The sequence below is a fragment of the Drosophila busckii genome, chromosome 2R (assembly GCF_011750605.1).
Source record: "Drosophila busckii strain San Diego stock center, stock number 13000-0081.31 chromosome 2R, ASM1175060v1, whole genome shotgun sequence".
NCBI classification, from domain to species: domain Eukaryota; kingdom Metazoa; phylum Arthropoda; class Insecta; order Diptera; family Drosophilidae; genus Drosophila; species Drosophila busckii.
This window is the reverse complement of record NC_046605.1, coordinates 7,325,156-7,340,982: the sequence shown is the minus strand read 5'-3', so window position 1 is coordinate 7,340,982 and position 15,827 is coordinate 7,325,156. Positions and strand designations below refer to the sequence as shown.

At 32.0% G+C, this 15,827-nt stretch overlaps 2 protein-coding genes across 3 annotated transcripts in view; one reads left to right on the top strand and one right to left on the bottom strand.

Annotated features, from left to right (window-relative positions):
* The window catches only part of LOC108596589, an 81,062-nt gene that overhangs the window by 344 nt on the left and 64,891 nt on the right, over positions 1-15,827 (top strand). For both annotated transcript variants that reach the window (XM_017982517.1, XM_017982516.1), the window contains exon 2: positions 14,426-14,478. The gene's annotated coding sequence lies outside the window, so the exon portion shown is untranslated. The remainder of the gene's footprint in view (positions 1-14,425; positions 14,479-15,827) is intronic.
* LOC108596590 (lipase 3) lies at positions 684-9,196 on the bottom strand. The gene is made up of 4 exons (XM_017982519.1): positions 8,527-9,196; positions 7,248-7,406; positions 1,103-1,187; positions 684-1,036 (listed from the first exon to the last, which is right to left on the bottom strand). The coding sequence occupies exons 1-4, from the start codon at positions 9,142-9,144 to the stop codon at positions 729-731; spliced, it is 1,170 nt and encodes a 389-aa protein (XP_017838008.1). The 5' UTR covers positions 9,145-9,196; the 3' UTR covers positions 684-728.

Genomic DNA, 15,827 nt, shown 5'->3' with positions numbered 1-15,827 from the left:
AACAGCGCAATATAAACTAGAAGTTTGAATAGTCAATTCAGCTGAGAAACGCTCATGAGTTTGTAAACGGTTTTAGTTTAGAAATTTGAATTCCCCATTAAGGTGAAAGCTAAAGTTTTTGCTTATTGATACATTTTTATACTATTTGTCATTTTTGAAATAGTGTAAAGTGTATTTCAAAGTTGGGCAAATGTATGTAACAATAGAAATATATTTATGGCGAATATTTAAGTTAGATGCAATTAATAATTTCAGAAATATTTAAGTTAAATTATATCTTATTGCGATAAGCGACCGCTAGATGGCGCTGCAATTTTAGCTTAAGCTGCAGAACTTTTTTTTATTGCATATTTTTAATTGTCAGTTATTGACAAAGTACTTTAAATATTTAAAAGTACTTTAAATTTAAAATTAATAATAAGTAAAATAATTTAAAATAATTTAAACTACTGCAGATTTATTACTTATATAGTGAATATTTAAGCACGATCGATTAAATAAGTGCACAAATAAGTGCAAGCTAAAAATGTAGCAAACAGCGAGCGCTAGATGGCGCTGCTGCAAAAAATGCGCTGTGACTTGTAAGCTGTAACTTATTACAGCGTCTCTTAATGTTGCTTGTGACTGACTTTTCAGCTTTTTTTTTTATTTATATAAATTATAATTACAAAACACTACGCGCTAATTAGTTAAACAGTTGTAATAAATTCAATTAGTGTTGCTTAGTACTAAGTAGGATTTGTCCTTATGGCTTTGGCGCGCTGAATGAGCCCCTCATATAGAATCTGTGCTGCTGTTGGGGAAAATAGAAAGTCAATGTGATTATAGCCAAGCACCTCGTAAAGCTCGACGCGACAATTGCGCAGCTCCTGAGCCAGTCGTTGCACATCCTTGCGGCTGGTTAGCGCGTCATGCTGGCCATAGAATAATTGCACTTTGATGCGGACATTTTGTAAATTATATGCTGGTGGTGTGGCTTGGCCATAGTATCTGGAATTCAGACTTGCTGATTGATAATCGAAATGCTGAAATTTACCTAGAGAAAGCCACAAATAAATTAAATGCCCAGTTGATTTATGAAAGTTTCCTTTTTGGGGTTTACCGCTGCTGATGAGCTGGCCAAAGTGCAGCAGTTGGTCACGTGACATGCTCGCCGGTGTTGTCTCCAGAATGCTGGCGAAGATGTGCTGCAAAAATGTGCAAAATATTTCAAATTGATGAGCCTCGAGCCGCTGCCGACGCCGCCGCCGCCCCTAAGCCTTTAAATTTACGACCCTCAACTGTCGGCTCATTCAAGTGTGTGTGTGTGTGTGTACTGCTATTTCCGTTTCATTGTGACACAAAGCACACGGAAGTGCACACAGCTACACACACACACACACACACACTTGAACGAGCCATTATATTGTGTGTGGGTGGGTGGGTGGTGTTGACTTTGCCTCACGGGCTACACTTGACTTAACGACTGCTTCACTTAAAAGTTACTTTGATTACGAATTATTTGTTGAAAAGCGGATTTTTATTATTTTTCTTTGCCAAGAGTTAAAATGAGTCGCTCGCTTAGATTGCAGCCTGGCTTTGAAATAGTTATTGATAAAGTTAACGCCGTAATAAAAACAGAATTAAAAAAGTTGCTAAGCTATCAATTAAATGTTACGATTTTTTTTAAAGTTAGCAAGTAATGCGAGTCAAATTTAAACATAAACAAGAGTCATTGAAGCTGAGCTTACATGCTGATGTTTCAATTCAATTATATTTATGTAATTTTCATATTTATATTTATATATTTTTTTAAATAAATTTATACTTTTGACTTAGCAGAGTCAGCACAGAATTTTAAATTCATTTTTAACACAGACTTCAACTAAAGTAATTATTTAAACATAAACAAGAGTCATTGCAAATTGACTTTCAATTTATTAATTCATTTTTATTTAATTGAAAGTGAGCTGCCATTTTTATATTTCAAATTGTCCAGCATCTAAAATATTTTTATAATTTTCATAGTTAAGCTTTGAACTTAGCAGAACCAGCACAGAATCTTAAATTAAGCTTCAACTGACCCAACTAATTAAACTTAAGTTAGCTTAAGGCTATGCAAAGAGCCACAACTACAGATTAAAGACTTAACTGTTTGGAGATTTCATTTAATTTCATCAACTCGTAAACAAGAGATTTAACTTTCAATTTCAATCATATTTTATTATTATGATATTTTAATTGTATCTAAACTCAAAAGTTCTGCATCTAAAATATTGATAACATTTTATAATTAAGCGCTGGACTTAGCAGCGCCAGCACAGAATTTTAAATGCACATTTAACTAGCTCAGAATTAAACTAAAGTTAGTTTTAGGCTATGCAAAGCGCCAGAAGAACATTTTAAGTATTTAAAGGCCGTCTGCAATTTTTCTTTTAAAAGATTACAGACTTAACTCTGTGAGATTTCATTCCTGAGGTCTCATAGAAGCAAATCAACTCATAAACAAGAGTCATTGCAAATTGACTTTCAATTTATTAATTCAATTTATTTCATTGAAACTTAGCTAACATTTTGATACTTTAATTGTTTGTAAGCTCAAAAGTGCCAGAAGTACCTTTTTTAGTATTTAAAGGCCGTCTGGAATTTTTCTTTTAAAATATTACAGACTTAAGTCTAGAATTTTCATTGCTGAGGTCTCAATAAAAACAAATCAACTAAAAAACAAATCAACTCAAAGTGGTTTCAGGCGAAATTGATTCTTATAGCCTATATATGTATTATATATATTTTTTATTTTATATATTATATATCCAAAGATATTTTTTTTAATTGATAGTAATATTCCTTTCTCCTTCGATTTGTTTTGAGAGTTGTTAGCTTAAAATCTCTTCATAGCTTAAAATCAATTCGCAGCTGATTTTGGTTTGCTATTGAGTTTTATTTAATGCGCTGTGCTTATTTATTTAAACAACCCCCGCTTACTTTTAGTTTAAGCCACAAGCCTTCACTTCACTCAAATCATATTTGATGTGCAGCTATCAACATTTTCGCATTTTGGCATTTTCGTTTTGGCTGAAGTGCATTTTAAGCCACTTGGCAACAATTGTAATTTGTAGTTTTTAAAGTGCTTTGCGTTTGAATTGTCCTGACAGCGTCAGCGCCTCGTTGCACTGTCTCACGTCCTGTGTGGCGACATATTTTTTAGTTTCTTGTTGTTGAATTACATTTGTATTTGTATTTTCAGTTGTTGTATTTGTTTGGCTGCTTATTTGATTTCAGTGCTCGCCCGCCTGCCCGCCCGTTGTTTATTCTTAGCGCTGGCTTCAGCTTTTCAATTCACGCTCGTGCTGCTGGCTTGCAACTTGTGGCAAATAGTTTTGTTGCCACTGCCACAGCCGGCAGCTTGTTTGTGTTGCCTGCATTGCATTTCTTATGCTTTTTTGATACGACGCTGTGTCTTTCAGTTTTTTGCTGCTGCTGCAAAGTGTGTTGAACTTTATGTAAAGCCAAGGGGCGGCTCTGTGGGCGGGGGTGTGGCACATGCGGTTTGCTGTTGCACTCAGCTAAATATGCACAAATATTTATTTGTGCGGGCAGCAGCGCAGCGCTTTGTGTGCGGCATGTTTGGCAGTTGTCACAAAAGTCTCCGCTCGATTTGCCAAGCGGCTGGGAACGGGAAGCGGCTGGGGGTGGGCTGAAGTTGAAAGAAGTTCGTAGTGTCAACGCCTTTTGCTATTTGCTTAGCAATTTGACTGCCAGAATTTTTTGCTTTATTTACCAGCTCCGTTGTTTTGTTGACATTTTTCATATTGAGAAGTCAAATGATTTCTATAGATATGACATAGCAATTGTACTTGTGGCACTCACTTGAGGCAACTTGAGCATTTGTTTGTATTTGAACTTGGCATTTGATTTTCCATAGATTATGCAAGAGCGCACAGCTAGACAATTTATTGAAGCTACTTAGCACATTTTTCAATGTGTAAGAAATATTTTATAATATTTTTTAATAATCAAAGCTGCAGCAAATTTTTATTAGCAAACTTACTTACTGATTAAAAATATAAAAAATACTTTGAGGCCAAACAAACTTGAGAAAATATTGAAGCGACTTAAGCAATATTAAATATTTAGAAGCATTGCAAATAATTAATTGCAGCAATAAATATTTTATAATAAAATCATAAATAAATTAAATTATAAGCAAAATTGCAGCAAATTTTATTATCAAATTAACTTATTGGCAAAAAATATAAAAAAAATAATTTGAAGCTAAACAAACTTGAAATTGGAATCAAAGTTGAGAAAACATTGAAGCAACTTAGGCAATATTTAATATTTAGAAGCATTGCAAATTGATTGCAGCAAAAAATATTTTATAATAAAATCAAAAAATATAATAAATTAAAGTAATAAGCAAAACTGCTAAAAATATAAAAAAAAATATTTTGAAGCTTTGAACTTGAAATTGGAATCAAAGTTGAGAAAATATTGTTGCAAAATCATAAATATAATAAATTAAATTATAAGCAAAACTGCAGCAAATTATCAAACTAATGGCTAAAAACTAAAAAAAAATACTGTGAAGAAAAAAAAGCTTAAAATTGGAAACAGAATTGAGTAAAAGTAAATTCGTATTGTCATTTTTTCTTATTAGTGACTTAGATAATAAAAATTTATTCTTTAGCTAATTAATTAATTTAGGTTTTATATTTTTGTTCTCTTAGTGCATTAATTCAATAATTTATTTATTTTTACTAAGTATTGTTTATTGCTTCACATAAAAGTATTAAATCAACGTTGATAAAAAAATTTAAAAAAATTTGTTTTATCATTTTTTTAAAAAAATAAAAATTTATTTAGGCTTTTCATTTCTGTTCTCATAATTCATTAATTCATTGCATACTCTTAAGTATTTTTTAGCGCTGCATATAAAAATTGCTTTAGTTTACTTTTCGTTTGTTAATAATTTTCTTCTATATAATAAATTTTATTACTTGCTTGCCCAACTTTTTGCATGCGCATGTGGAACTGTTAAAAATTATAAAGTAACTGGCAACAATAAACATGCAACTTGCATATATTTCAATGCTCTGACTATGCCACAAGAGAGTTGTCGCAACTTTCTATTGCCTGTCAAACTTTCACACACACACACAGCTCAACTATAAACTATAAACTCTTCAATATGCAACTACACATTGAGTTCTATTTTTTTCACGTTTTACTTTGCGCATCCACCAAAGAAAAAAAAGGAAACGTAAGCCAATTCGCTTGGACCCTTAGCCTAATAACTAACAAGCAAGCACTTGACGCCGCTGCCGCTTGCCATGCCCTATACACACGGCTAAGCCCTTTGAGCACGCGCCCCAAAACGTTGCACAGATAAGCCATAAAGTTTATGCAAGTGTGCAATAACAATAACAAAAACAGTAAGCGCAAAGCAAAGAGTTGGAGGAGAGCAGCAGAGTGGGAAGCGTAAAGAATACAACGCGCTTGGTTTGGCTTTTGCATGAGCGCGATTTATTTGCTATATTTCATGGCAAAACAAAATTTAAATGCGCCGTGTGCGAAAACAAAAAGTGTTTAAGGCAATGTGGCGTATACGTTATATATTTGCCAGCGCCCCCCCCCCTCCAACTACTGCTATGCAGCCAAGGGCTGGACGTGGCAAAAAGTTTAGCGCACCTTTTGGTACATATTACACTAAAAAAAAAACAAAATGGCAGCAGTTTGGAGTACTGAGTGAATTTTGTGTGGCAAGTCGAAGTTTGAATGTTCTCAATGCAAAATAATTGAATAATTTTCATTTTATTTTTATATTTAAGACAGCAAGCAATACAAAATAATAAAGTTTGAGGCAAAATAAATATGTTAAAAATATTTCAAATTGATTATTTTGATAATTTAATTTTTTTTTTTAAGTTTGAAGCATTAATTGCATAATTGAATATTTTTCATTTAATTTTCATATTTAAGATTGAATGCTTTGACTAAAAACTGCAAACAATTCAAAATAAATTGAATTAAGAAATTAAGGCAAAGTAAATATGATGATATGCATTAATTTATTAATTAAAATAAATTAAATTATTAATTAAAGGCAAAATAAATATGATGAAAATATTTTAGACTTGGAATTTAATGAATTACTTTAATTTGTATTTTTTTACATTTAGGAAGCATTAAAAAATGCACTATAAAATATTTTTTATTTTATGCATAACTTTTAAAGAAATGTTTAGTAATTTTGCTCATTATGCTAGTTTATTTTTTTTAAGCTGAACTGCTGCTTTAATTGCTTTTAAACAATTATTTAATACTTAGAATAACAAACAATTAATAAGCAAAACTGCAGCAAATTTAATTTCAAACTAACTTATTGGCTAAAAATAAACCAAAAAAACAAGCTTGAAATTAGATTCCAAATTGAGAAAAAATACTTTAAAAAAATTACTGGCGACATAATCTTAGGTAGTGATAATAAAATAATTGCTTAAATAATAAATTACGAAATTTTAATAGATTATTTAAAAAATTTGTTCACATTTTTTAAGTAGTCATAATAAAATTATTGTTTAAATAATAAATTGAGGAATTTTATTAAATTATTTTAAATATTTGAAGCCAAATATGAGCTAATTTTGAATTATAAATTTGAAAATAATTATTTAGTTACTGAATTCATTCAAAAAGGTATTTAGAAATATGTTGCATTTTATTGATTATTGCTTTAGTTTTTATTCATTATTTATAATTGATTCAAATTCAATCACTTAAGTTTATTTCGATTAACATTTGTTAAACCATGTGCAATTATAAATATTTATTTATGACGCTGCGCTGGCAGCAAACTCAACTAACTGCTTACAAGTGTTGCAAGTAGCCTGATAAAGTTGTGGCAACTTTTATGGCTTGCGAGTGGCACAGCAAACGTGCCACAATAGCTGGGGCACGGTAGCTTGGGCAGCAGCTCGTTTACGCATTTAAATTCAAATAACTTTTATTACCCAAAAACTAAAGCTCCCTCTATAGTTTCGAGTGTGTGTGTGTCTCGCTCGCTCACTCGTTTATTCACAGCTTAGTATGTGTGTGTGTGTGTGTGTGTGTGTCTGTTTGTTTGTGTATGTGTGAGCGCACTCCTGAGTGCAATAAAAACTTTTTGCATACAACACAAAACAAGTGAGAGCAAAAAAAATAAAGTTTGGGCCGCCCGCTTTGTTGGCTAAATTATGGCCTGCATATATAATCGCACTCGTACTCACTCGATCCAGCGGATATTCGCTGAAGCCCACGTAGAGCGATGTGAGCAACATGCAGAGCGCAAAGGTGCTCGATGCGTGCCCGCAAAACCGTCGGCCGCCCAACTTGGTTACATCGCGTGCCGACAGCAGCTCAAACAGCCCCAGACGCTCCAGCAGCAGCTGTCATTAGAAATAGAAGAAAGCAAAAGAAAAAAAATATGAGCATAGGCAGAACAAAATATATTAATAATTATTTTAATAATAAGACAAAGCCTAAACATAATGCTAGATATAATCAAAAAGAGCAAACAGGTTAAGCTTGAAAATAATGAATACTCTACGTATACTTATTATTCACTTAACAGCAACTGCCAGCTGCATTTTGCAACTATAGGGTCTATATAGCTTTAATTTAATTTATATAGTTAGCACTTTTATATTTTATATTTATTCTCGCTTGTTGCTTGTTCTTGAATTATTAATTTATTCAACAGTTTATTAGCAATGAAGAACTAAACAGTTAACTTACTAAATTTGTTTAGTGCTAAAAGCCATTGAAATCTTTTGAAACTTTAAATAGTTTTGTTCACTTGAAAAATACATTTGAATCAAACAATGCAAATTTGCTTAAAAATTTAAATTTGTAAATAAATGTATCATATTTGTTCGCTTTAAACGCTTCTTGCATTTGCTACACTGACATATAAATCTTTATAGATTTTTTCTATTAAAAAAACATTATTTAAAACCATATTTATATAATATCTATTAAAATATTATTTTGGTGCTTAGAACTTTTTTTTTTAATATAAGCATGTCATTTATATAAAGACGTTTCGAACAATATAAAAATTGGCAGCATAATACAATAAATAAAGCAAATAAGCTGCATAAATTATAACTATAGCTTGTTCATTGTTGTTGCTTATTCACTTAATAAATTAATTTAATTTAAAAAAATAAATAAATAGCTTGTTCAACAGTTAGCTCGCTTTATGGTGAATAAATTTAATGGCCACATTCGCACTTTTCTCACTTAAAGGACACAAAACATTACAACAATTTGCAATTTAAATTATATAATTAAATGTAGCGCTTTAAGTTGCAAAATGTGCAAGCGACTAAGCCGCGCTTTTTAACTTGGATTATATATACACAGCTAGCTATTTATATTTATAGAAAGGCAGGGAAATATATTAGCCCAAATATATGGCAAATACCATAAGAATAATTTGCTGCTCTTAGTGTATTTACTGCTGCTTAACCAACTACACGTATACTTAACATTAAGCATACGCACTTGTACAGCAGCTGCTTGATTGGCGAGCAATAGCAACGGCGCACTGCTCATGTGCTGCAAATAAGCCACAGGCGCCAGCAAATTGGCGCTGGCAATGCGCGCATTGTAGCTTGGAAATTGTGAGAGCAGCACGAGCAGCACTGTGGTGCCCTGAGAATGCCCCACATAGTGCAGCTGCTGCTGACCCGTAACCTGCAGCACATGCTCCAGTATGGCGGGCAGATCATAGACGCCGATCTCGTGAAAGCTAAAGCGCCAGAATGCGGAATCGCTGGCGCGCATATCGCGATGACGTTGCGACGCCGTCGAGCCACGCGCATTGGGCAGCCAAACATCAAAGCAATTTGCATGCAGTCGCAAAGCCAAAGCGCTGGCGCCCACCAAATAATCAGCACCCGAGCCGATTAGTCCGTGCATTAAGACAAAAGGCAGTAGCTGCGATTCGCAACTGGCGTTAAGCGGCGGCGGTATGCGCTGCATGCTCAGCTGATAACCATCGGCGGTTTGCACTTCATGCTGCTGACAACTCAAACCCGCGCGTTGAGCTTTGCTACAGATTTCGGCCAGAGCCACGACGGCGCTTATGACTAGACAACAAGTGTACAACGCGTTTGCCATTATTTAAACAATAACATTTTAACTTTTTTTTTTGTTAAAGCGCAACGCACGAGCTACAAGCAACGACTGCGGCTGTGACGTTAGTTTCAGCTTGTTTTTGCTCTGTGCGTATACGTAATATACACAATGAACTTCAATTTGTTTATATATGCAGCGCTATGCGCACATAAATTACGCTCAAGTTGGGCTTACAACATTTACAAATTTACAAGCGCTAGCGCTTTAAATAAATATAAAAATATGAAACACGCATTTGCATAAAAACAAATAAATATTTATGCATTTTTAGCGCCATGTTCTTGCATAGTTTACAAGCGCTGCTAGTAGTAATAATAAATATATATAGTATATGCAGTATTATAAACCGCTGATAGTCAAAAATATATATACAGTATATAGAGTATTAGGAACTTATTTGATTCTCATATTTCTGCATTTTAATTAAAATATTAAATAGCACTTTAATTTTCATCTGAAAAATTTAAGAACAAAATCAGAATTGCATTAAAATGAAAACTTATTTTATTAGAATGTTTTGTAATTTATTTTTAAATTTTAGGTCTATTTTTTCTGCTTTGCTTTCTTTACGTTTTTGTATATAAACAACTTTTTTTTTATTTAAGAAATTATTTTTATGCTTAGCAATAATTTGGGCTTATAATTATTTCAGCAATCAATGCATTAAAACTGTTGTATTATTTATTTTATATTATTTTAAGTTTTATTGCATAATTTTAAACAATATCTAATTAGTTTTTCGACTAATTGCTATAGTAATCAATTAGTAATTATGCTAAACAATTTATAAACGCAATTTAATCATTGCATCTATTTTGAAAATTATGTTTAATTGTTATTTAATAGGTCCATATTGTAATTATTTTCATGGTGGTAAAGATTTATAACAGCAGTAATGCAATCATTGATGTATTGATATAATATAATGATAAATTGAGCTATGTAGTATAATTATATATAAGGTGGTGAGGGAAGTTTAAATTATTAAATGATGTTGTTTTTTCTATACTTTGAGTAACGTTGATATAATTTATTTATCAACTATGGACAGTCGACGATAAAAAAGGACTACAAAAAATATTTAAAATTAAATTCAAAAATTATTTAAAATTATGCTTTTGTTTTTAGATTTGATAAACTTATAGATTGGGAGACCAATCAGTTCTGTGCTAGTGTTAATTTTGAATAGTTAAAAATGTTAAAATAATAATAATGGAATGGTAAATTGATCTAATGTTGATAAAATTAGAATGATGCATTCATATGATGATGATGATGAGTTTTCCATAATCTGCTGTACTATAATAAGTCTAATGGCCTAATGAGGTTTTTAATATAAACTTTGATGTAGACTTTGTTTGGAAATGCTCAATGAACTTTATAAAAAATAGAGTGATAGCATTTTGGTAATAAAAAATGAATAGTAAATATAAAAACGCTCAATGAATTTTATATAAATTAGAGTAATAGCATTTTATTAATTAGATAAATATTAAATATAAAGAATGTATAATAGCTGCTAATTTATTCTTTTTTCAACCCTTGGCTTTAATATATATTTTTTTAATATTTAAATTTTTCTTTAACACTTTTTTTTCTCTTTTATTCATGTGACGTGTTAATTGTTAAACAAAAGCGTCAAACGTCAAAGATGCGACCTTGTGCTTTCAATTTGTAATTAGCCAGATTAATTTACTGCAAAATTGGTGCCGCCAACTGAGCTGAGCAGCTGAATTATAAATTTCAGTTTACTATATAGTTACATATATGATGTATATACTATATAGCCATATGCCTGGGCTGGTTGGACTGCACATGTTTAACAGCCTATGTGATTTACAATTTGAATTGCGTCTACGTGTTGAAAATGCAATCGTGCTAATTAAAATGACCGCGTTAGTGCGTGTGAAATTATTACATATGACGTCGCATTGCGGACTAGAAAAGGGGCGGCATGGGAGGCGTGGCGTGGCCCATTAGTATCAGCAGTGATAGTGCGGTTAACCCAGCTGGCAATTCGTTTGTTCAGCAAAATTCATTGCGTATTTAAATTACAAGTGCCAACTTTAACATTAACCTAACATCATGGCCCAAAAGTTGAGGTTGGTCAGGTTGTTGTTGTCGCTGGGCCTCAATTTATTGTTGACAAAAATAATTTGAGGCCTTAGCACGCATTTATAAATATTTAGAGCAGCTAACACTAATTTATTGACAATATTTGTAGCAAATAGTTTAAATTAGATCGAACTTGAACTTGGCATTGCGTTTTTTTGTTAAGGAAATAAATTTAGAGCAGCAGCGTATCGAATTTTAATTCAATAATTTAGCTAAATATTTAAGCAAACAATATACAATTTATATAAAAAAAATATTCATTTTTATTTCAATGGTTATTTTAATTTTTTTATAAAGTTGGCATGCTGATTTGTTTTGTGTCGTTTCGCTCCAAATAAAAATCAACATTAATTTATGAATTCAGCAATATTATTACAATTTATTGGTTTAAATTGTATTTTTAAATATCTTTTTAAATATCATTTAAATATTTTAGCAGACAATATGCAATTTATATAAAATATAAATTTGTTTGGCAGTGAATTTTTTTTATTTACTTCAATTGTTTTATAAAGTTGGCATCAAAGATTTGTTTCGTTTTACTCAAAATAAAAATCCACATTAATTTATGACTTCGGTATTAGATTATTCAGCAATATTATTACAATTTATTGTTTTAAATTGTATTTTTAAATATAATATAATTTAGCAAAATATTTAAGCAGACATTATGCAATTTATATAAATTATAAAGTTGGTTGACAGTGAATTTTTTTTTATTTATTTCAATTGTTTTATAAAGTTGTTGATTTGTTTTGTTTCGCTCAAAATAAAAATAAACATTAACTTATGATTATTGTGTTAGATTATTCAGCAATATTAATTTGATTTATTGCTTTAAATTATATTTTTATATATTATTTTTATGACATTTGTTTTAAACTCAAAGACAAGTTGAAGGAAACCTCAAAAGCTAAGACGTATTTTATAATTATACTTTTATAATTATTAAAGTTTCCCTTTGCTCTATATTAATTTACAGTTTATAAATAAAATACTCTATTACATAATCGCAGTACATGAATTTCAATAGCATTATTTAATATCTTTATATTTTATATATGGCTCACGCACATTAATTTCATTGTTTTTAGTGCAATTGAAACTCATTTGTTTAGCTGGCTCAATTAGCTGCTGCACATTTTTGCAAAATATTTAGCACAATTGCATAATTGTTGCAATTAAAAGCATAATCAAATAGACTATTTGCAATTAAAAGCAGCAACTGAACGGTAAATTAATAAAGCATTAAACAAAAGCAAACATTTTATTGACAATTTTTGGTTATGAATGCTTAGCTAGACGCTGTGACTTAATTAAAAGCATGCTGCTCATTAAATTGAATGCAATAGCTCAAGCAAAATGCCAGACAACGTTAATGTGGCAACTACAGTTGTTGCAACTGCACCTGCCCCGCCACAGACACAGACACAGACACAAAGACAAAGCAAGCGGCAAGGCGAAGTAGCCAAGGCAATCGCATCGACTGGGGTTAGGTGCTGGCTTCGCTGGCAGGCTGCGAGGCATGATGACGTTGATGATGACATTATCTCATGCTCATTGAACGCAAATGTGGCGTTTTGTCGCACACCATAAAAACGGCAGCAGTGGCAGCAACAGCAGCAGCAGTGGCAGCAACATCAAAAACGTATAACAGAAAATGATTAAGGCAGCAAAAAGTACAAACTGCAGCTGAAATTTTTGACTGCTCTCTCGCTCTCGCTCTTGCGCTCTCGCTCTTGCGCTCTCTTTCTATTCGAGTCAGAGCATTATTTTCCATTGCAGCAAGCACCTGCCTTATGTCATACATTTGAGTTTTCCCTGCTGCTTTTGTTATATGCCAACAAAAATATAAAAAAGAAATTGAAGCAGAAAAAACCACCAAACTAAAATAGAGTTGAGCGGAAAACTCAAGTGGAACAAAGTGCAAGCGGCAACTGACAACAGTTTCTGCTGCTTAGATGTAAAATTAAGTTGCACATTTATAAGCAATAAAAGACACTTTATATATGCAATATATAATGTCTAGACAAAATGGCAGCACTGCAAAGACAAAAAATTAGCACAAAACAAAAAAATGTTAGGCTAGCATTAAGTTGGTGAAATATATAGCGCAGCTTGGCGTAATGCTTAGGATTACATTAGTATATATATCTATTTTATTTATTCTTATATATTTAAAGATAATAAGTAAGTTCTATGACTACTATAAACTTTTACATGCAGGAGATATTTACAGCGTAAGGTTAGCTACCACTTCTTGGTTGGCCCAAAGGGAAGGTCGAGAGCGTTTCAGACGTCTGTGCTGCTGGTCAAGTTGATTAAGAGCCAGTGGGTTGCTGTGTCTATTCAGTCTCTACTGCTATTGCAGGCTATACCTTTTAACTTTTTCGGTTACACTGGGATTTCAAGGGCCTTGTGGATCACCTGGTTGAAAATAGTAAATTAGTATATGGTGAAGTTATTTATTTATATTCTATTTGTTTTCTCAAACTCCAAGCTTAGCTAATAGTGGGAATAGAATTAGAAATAATCATAAATTAAATTAGTTATTTATTTATATTATATCTGTTTTTTTTTTCAAAATTCTATATTAGGTAGTAGTAGAAGTTATTCATTAAAATCTATGACTATTCTTTATTTCTTTTTTTCCTTTAATAAATAACACTAGCATGTGTTGCTTATTTTTATTATTAGCGAGTTTAGCTAATACTTCATTCTTTTTTAGGTTTCATATAGAAAATAAATTATTTTCCAACAAAATGAGATCAAATTCATTTCAGAAAGTTGTGTAGCTTTTTTTTTTAATCGTATACGCAGCTTCAGTAAAAATGAAAGCGTAGAAAATGCGCTTCAAAGTTTTTCCTATAATAAATGTAAGGTTGACATATTCACGCTTTGCCTAATATCTTCCGAAATATCAGGAATTCGACAATGCAACTTTTTGTGTGCATTCTTAAATATTTGATAAACAATTTAAAGCAACAAAATACGATATTTTCAACTTTCTAATAAGGTCTCCCTCTTAAGTCTGTGCTTTTATTTCATTACTATAATTTTAAAATGTTATAAAAATTTTATTTTTATATTGAAATAGATGCGTGGGTTTATATTTTTAATTAAACTTAAATTTGTGTATTTTTTACAGATATTTAAAATTTTTATCGACGACTAGTGTCGGACATAAATAATGATCTGCAGGTAAGCACATATAAAAATTTCTAAGCTAGACTGCTAACGCTTTAAACCAATGCAGCAGGAAAGTAAGCAGCTGCTTATTTTGATTTTGGATTCTTTACTGAATCTGTTACTCTTATAGATTCTTCTTGTCGACTTGCACTTGGAATTTTATTTTTATTTTGTTCTACTTAAATAATTCTATACTCGCACTTAGGATATAATAATTTGAATAAACAAATTCCCATGAGACTTGCTCTTTAATGTAGAATAATAAAACAGTCTAGAGTCTAGACTCATTTTTTATAGCTGTTGTTTATTTGTTGCTAGAATAAATTAAATTCATATGCAATGCTTGCTGGTAACTTTTGTTTAATATATTTATAAATTTGCTAATTTTGTAAATATTTTGCTACGCAGCTGTTTCTAATCGCTGCAAACTATTGCGAAACAAAATAATTAATTGTTTACTTTGTGTGTTTCGTTAAGAAATTAAGTCAGCGTGCTTAAGGCGTATTTAAATTGACTTTAATCGCGTCCAAGCCGCGCTTAACCTCTCTCTCTCTCTCTCTCTCTCTGTCTCTGTCTCTATCTTTGTGTCTAACTCTTGCGCAGTCTGGCAACGTTTACGCCAAGTACTTAACAACTTTAATGAGCGGCGAGCGAAGAAAAAGAGTAAAAAAAAACAGCTGAGCAGCTAAAGTAGCCAACGCGCGCACTTAATACTAATGGCTGTCATTATCCTTTATCCTTTTGGCTGTCGCTCACTCGTTCGCTCAGTCACTTACTTCTGGCCATGGCCAGCTGTTTATCTGGCCTTTTGTTTGCACGCACATTTATTAGGCAAACCAAAGCAAAGGAAACCAACTTGGCCCAAATGACAACAAACTGAGAGAGAGAGAGCGATAGGAACAGAGACAGAGCGAGAGCGAGAGCGCACAAAAATTAAGTTAACTCAATTTGGAAAAGTTTTTTTCCTTTGTCTGTTTGCTGTTTGTTGTTTGTTGTTGACAAAAAACGAATTAAGCCAGCAAGCAAAACTTTAAGTAGCTTTTGTTTCAGTCGAAAGTATTTAAATCGTTTTGCAAAATGGAAACTGCATGAGACGTGCTCTCCCACTCTCTCCCTCTCTCTCTCTGTCTCTTTGGCTTGCACAAAAGTAAGTGGCCAAAGGATAGCAAGCGCCAAGTGTCCTTGAGTCATATTTACTTAACTTTGGCTCAAGGGTCTCTCTGACAACCTACGCGCGCTCCAACTTGCGTCGTATCCTTCGTGGATCCTTTTAGTTGCTTCCAGGCTAGCAAACGCGTGTTTTTTGATTCTGATTCCTTGCACCATTTAAATGTATTTTTCAACTTGAAAAAACAATTGCC